General features: G+C 33.8%; 1 protein-coding gene across 1 annotated transcript; it reads left to right on the top strand.

Moving 5' to 3' along the window:
• Window positions 1–535: 535 nt before the first annotated feature.
• On the top strand, window positions 536–4,247 carry LOC115629794 (NECAP-like protein CG9132). The gene is made up of 4 exons (XM_030526353.1): window positions 536–687; window positions 1,254–1,650; window positions 1,867–2,072; window positions 2,749–4,247. The coding sequence occupies exons 1-4, from the start codon at window positions 605–607 to the stop codon at window positions 2,798–2,800; spliced, it is 738 nt and encodes a 245-aa protein (XP_030382213.1). The 5' UTR covers window positions 536–604; the 3' UTR covers window positions 2,801–4,247.
• Window positions 4,248–6,000: the final 1,753 nt, after the last annotated feature.

Genomic DNA, 6,000 nt, shown 5'->3' with positions numbered 1-6,000 from the left:
GCTTTATCACGAGAAGATCCAATTCGTAGCGACTTAAATTGTATGATCGAAATACGGTAATAGTTTGTCGAAGAAGATCTCAAAAGTTAGGGAACGCTTTCATTTGTTTTGTAAGTCAGATTTTCGGACTATACCAGGAATGGGCTAACTGAAAATTATGAACTGAAGCGCATCCTCCTGCAGTATTGAGGGCTTTTATACACACATCGTCATGGCATCTGAAAAATAACTTAAATTTTTGTTCCTGTTACACTTTGAGAGTATACTGATGAGATCATATTAACGACTGGTACAAATGAGCAACAACTAAATACATCTACATATTTTTCAAACGTGAATAACAATTTTTTTTTAAATTGTTAAGTTGCGCAATAGCACGATGATAGTAAAGGACTAACAGAATGATTTAAATTCAGGGACACATTGCCATATCGCGTTATAGTGCTATCGATTACTGTATCAACATCAGCTGGCCGATGTTAATGTCGATATCACTTTTTCGATAAGTACTTTCAGTAGTAATCAGTATAGTTGTAAGCTTAAAGTATATAAAAACGAAATTCAGATTCAGAGCAACAAACAAATAGCATATAATTAAAATAACATGGAATATGAAAGTGTGCTGATTGTGAAGCCTGAGGTGTTTATATACAAAATACCGCCGCGCGCCAGCAACAGAGGATATAGGTGAGTCAATATATGCCTCCGTGCTCGTATCTGTGTGTGAGTGCTTGTGTCCGTGGCCAAAATAAATGGTGCTATTATCTTTTTGTTTTGCATTTTTAATCTGTGCTATTGCAACTAAAAGTTTTGGAGACGCCCCCATGGCAAGCACATCGAAATCTTCAGTGCTCGCGGATGTGGGCGTGTGTGAGTGTGCAGCAGCCAAGGTTAAAGACACGACGACTATGCGTTTTTGTTGTTGTTGCTGGTTCTGCTTTTGAAGTTCAATTCCAATTGATTTTTACTGCAGCTGGTTTTTCACCGCTGCTTTTCATTTTTCTTAATTGCTGTTGTATATTCAATGTAAACGTATGTATGTACGTATGTACATATACATATACGCATATAAGTATGTTTGAATGTGTGTATATTATTGTTGAGCTTTCACGTAGCTGCTCTTGCGGCGGCTGTTATTAACTTTCTTTGTGTGTTTTTTGTTTCATGAAATGAAAAATAACTATAAACAATAACTAACCAAGTTCAAGTGCAAGTGAGCGATAACTATTGTTTCTTTCGTTGTATACCTACAGAGCAGCCGATTGGAATCTGAAAGAGCCCACCTGGACAGGTCGCATGCGTTTGGTGGCCAAAGGGACAGCATGCATTTTGAAGCTGGAGGATAAGTCAAGTGGAGCGCTCTACGCCAATTGCCCCATCGATACATATCCCGGCGTGGCCATCGAGGCGGTGTCGGACAGTTCACGTTACTTTGTTATACGCGTCCAGGACGACAATGGACGATCGGCATTTTTGGGTCTGGGCTTTGGCGATCGCTCGGACTCCTTTGATTTGAATGTAGCGCTGCAGGATCACTTCAAATGGGTAAAGAACCAAGAACAAATCGAAAAGGAGAAAACTGAACCAAAGCAGGAGCTCGATCTGGGTTTCAAGGAGGGCGAGACGATCAAAATTAATATGCGCATAACGGTGAGCAAACAAGAGATATAAGCACAAACGCACATATATCTCGTAGAAGTATCTACTGAGATTGGAAATTTTCCATCTGTTGCAGTTAACTTTTGCACTCCAGAAAACATGTTTTCTAGTCGCAAACATATCACTAAAGATTAGCTCTCTTACTTTTTTTTATTAATAACTTAAGCGCCATTGACTAATAATGCATTTCTCTTTTATGCTCTGCAGAAAAAAGATGGATCGGAAGGCACCTCGCGCACTGGAAAAGGCAAAGGTGTGGGTGGTGTATTGCCACCGCCACCCGGCGGTCTAGGAAAAATTGCTCCTCCGCCTGCAGCGGCGGCGACGGTACGGCAAAGTCCAGGCGTGTCTCCAGCGCACAGACCGGGTGCTGGGGGCACTGGCACGGAATGGACCGATTATGCATCTGCTGGGTGAGCATATTAACAACAATTAAAACCAAAAAAATATCAACAAGCTTTGTTCAAATGAGTTTGACTAGTAATTTTTGTCAGCATTTTTGCATTCTTAATAGACTTGTGTACTTGAAAAGAAAAGTTAGTCAGCATATACATACATGTATGTATTTATATACATCCAAATACTATTTTACCAGAAAGTTTCTTAATTACTTTTTAGAGTGACTATTTTATATATTTAATTATTATGGTTAGATAGAAGTTTTGTAACTGATTAAATCCACGGTACTAAAATAATATAAAAAATGTGTGTAAAGTTTTTATACTTAAAACATAAGAGTCTAACGACCTTATATGCAAAAGATATCCATTTTTATTTAAAATGTATTAAAGGATTTGGGCCTGCAGACATTCGAATAAAATATACATACATCTCAATTGGTATTATACAGATTTTTTTTATTAATTTTCTTACTTATGCGGTAATATTTTGAAGTTTTAAAGCCCGGTTTCCCCATCAACATTTTGACCCACATTTTTCCACACTTTTGTACTCAAATGTCAGCGCTTTGCCTTTGCGTTAATTATGAATCATTCAAACATAGTGTTATTAATGCCTACATAAACAATTAACTTGTCACTTTCGCTCTCTGTATATATGTATATCTGTTTCTCTCTTTCTGTTTTACAGTGGCAACCAGGGGCAACAGAACTCGGCAAACGCAAATTGGGTGCAGTTCTAAGACATCCAATGTTAAGAAGGGAGAAAGGAAATCAACTAGGCAATGGCCAGGACTATGGCACACACCTTTTGTGTTAAGGATCTTCGATACGTTTTATTATCTACACTATTATTATTATTACACTACTATTACAATTGTATTCCTCCTCACTGGCTAAATTGAAAGGCTTTAATGGACAACAGCTATTGGCACACAACATAAATTAGTTGAATGTTCAAATGTAATTTATCTTCAATGGCGAGTTGATCCTTCTTTTGGCGTAGACTTTCGACAAGTAGCGAGTTGTTAATTGTGTAAAATATTTGATCGAAATTGTAACTTGTATTTATATTTTATATTAACGGAACTTAACTAAACCAACGCAATGTAACGATGAGTTGATGTTATATTGAAGCAAGCAAGCAAACGCAAAACCAATTTAGTAGAAATTAAGTGAAAGTTGTAGCAAAAGGCGAATGCGAAAGTGAAAGGCAGCAGGACAGGAAGACAGGAGGAAAGCAACCAACAATGATATACATATTCAAGTTTCGCGTACTTATTGTTTACACTGCTTTATTCATTATACATACAATTATTTTGTATGCATACAAATTGTTATAGTTATGCAAAAGAAGATCTGTTATTTAACAAATATTTTTTTACATGCATACTTACTAATAACAATCAGGCAATATTATAAAAATTTATTTACATTCAACATTCCGTTACTAAGAACATATATTTGTTTTTAAATTATGATTATTATTTTTTAGTGTATGTACACAATATGATGGGCATGAACAGAACAGAACAGAGGATAACGAATTCATTTTGTGATTTACTTTGTGATTGCAAAGTGTTTAAATAGTTTATTGTAACTTGCTCTCAATAATCGCACAGGTTTTTTTTTTTATTTTTCTTTCATGCATATACATACAATACGACTTTTTCGGTACATGAAGAAAAGTAATGAATATATGTAACTCAAGAGAAAACAAAACATAAAAATATATATATACACAAAAGAAAATGCATAGCAATTAAGTAAATCAAATGAATTATATATACACACATACATAGACATATATGTATGTATATGTGCAAATGAGAAATCTGCATATGTATTTAAATAAACATATGTGTGTGTGGCAAATACGCGCACACACGAAAACTACGTTTAAATGTTTATTAATAGCAACAAAAAAAAAAAAACAACAAAAAAACTGAAAGTAAATCCATAAAGCTTTTTAAATGTGTTGCACCCAGCAGCTTAAGCAGCTCTGTGCTACTCCCGAATCTGTGCTTGCCACTAATTTGTTGTTGTTTAGCCCCCATGTTAACTGTAATTGAAGTTCACGGATAGCTGCACAGGCTCATATGTATGTATTTACATGTAAGAGTTTACAGTTTATAAAAACAAAAAAGAAAACAAGAAAAATAAAGCCAGGCCACTGTTTTATTTGCCTAATAATTCTCATTTCAATCTATCCGCTTGTTTGGCGCGTTTCATGGCTTATAAGAAGTAGATATACAGAATTCAGATATGTATACTATATAGTATACATATATGTATGTTTATTTAGAATGCTGCTTAGAAAAATGCAACAAACAAAACAAACCGTGAATTTAAATGTATGTATGGATATAATTAAAACAAAAGAACAATTTGCATAACAAAAATGTTTCAATGTTTTCTGTTTCACACATACATATACACCAGATATTGTATATACATATATGTAATTAGAATTGAAATATAATAAAAATGGAAATGAATTTTCATGTTGAATTTTGAACGCATTTAAATGCGTCTCTTTTCAGAAACTACTCCATTCATGATGACTCGATTCTGAAGATTTTAGGCCCAACTGTTCCAACGAAATCTTAACCAGCTCGAATTTTTTTTATTTGAAATCTCGAAGCAAAATTTTGTAATACCTGCACCGGCTATCTGTTTCGAGGCTTAGAACTGCTTCTAATACGAGCCAAATGAGACCACTTTATTATACAAAAATATTTTTTCTTTTTCAAAGCCAACGATGTTGAAAAATGAGTTTGTTGCCAAAAGTATGGGTCGTACATTATTACCACGGGATTGGGATACTTGTTTATTAGAGGAAGCAATGTATATATATATATATATATATATATATATATATATATATATATATTGTGTACTGTTCGATCTTTGAGACCTGATTACAAATTTGGATTTATAATTGAACGCCGCAATGAAAAAAATATAAAATTCCATAAGAATATCTTAAGAGCATTGTCTCTCAAGTTTCTTCTTGAGCCAATCATTGCTATACTATTATCTGTATAACAGATGTGCTTCAATTTGAATTGTTTATGACTTATTGTTGAAATATTTTACCACAAGCAACAGACGATTTATTCCTCCTCTTAACAATTACATAACATAATTTTACTGAAAAGGATATCAGAAAATGTCTGTTGCTTCAGCCTTAGATAGAATTAAAGTCTTATATATCAATATAAAATTAGATCTTTTGGGTTCGAGATTCCATATCTCGTTGTAACACTGTATCTTAAGTTATTGTTTTTCTTTTTTTCCACTTCCGCTCAGTTATGTTAAGGAACTATTCATTGGCAGGAACAAGATAAATAGAGAACTCTCGGGTGTTATTTGTTAGTTTGTGATGCAATACCCATCCTATATGCATACAAAGCAAGGCTGCTTTCTTCAGCTCTCCCGGTTCAGGAAGGTAATATGTTTCGCCTGCTATTCGACAATTGCAAAAAGAAATGTGTGAACTAGTTGTTTATTTATTTTTTTCTTCATATGTTTTTATTTAACTTATATTTGTTTTTCTCTTTTTGTTTGTATTCCTTTACTCTCTCATTGCTTGTTATTCTGTTTATTTTTTTAGTACATATTTTATTACAACGCATTAGTTCATAGGACTTCGACTTCACATTGATATAAATAAGAGTTTCCTCCTGTTGTATTTTTTGTTGTTGTTTTCTTTTGCTTTCTACATTAATTTGCAAAAATTGTATTTGTGTAAATGTTTTTGTTTTTTTCATTTGCATTATGATACGCTATTTAATCATATACATACATACATATATAAATACATACGTGTTAGTGTGTTTTTGTGGGAATTTAAATCTTGCTAGCGGATATTTTCACATGCATCTTTAGCCCTCTCTGCTGCTATTTGTTTCTTTAGATTTTGTTTATTTTCTAATCCGGG

This window comes from Scaptodrosophila lebanonensis, unplaced genomic scaffold, assembly GCF_003285725.1.
Source record: "Scaptodrosophila lebanonensis strain 11010-0011.00,11010-0021.00 unplaced genomic scaffold, SlebRS2 tig00000165-arrow-arrow-pilon, whole genome shotgun sequence".
Classification (NCBI taxonomy): Eukaryota; Metazoa; Arthropoda; class Insecta; order Diptera; family Drosophilidae; genus Scaptodrosophila; species Scaptodrosophila lebanonensis.
Note: the sequence above shows the minus strand (reverse complement) of the source record. Positions and strands in the feature narration are given on the sequence as shown.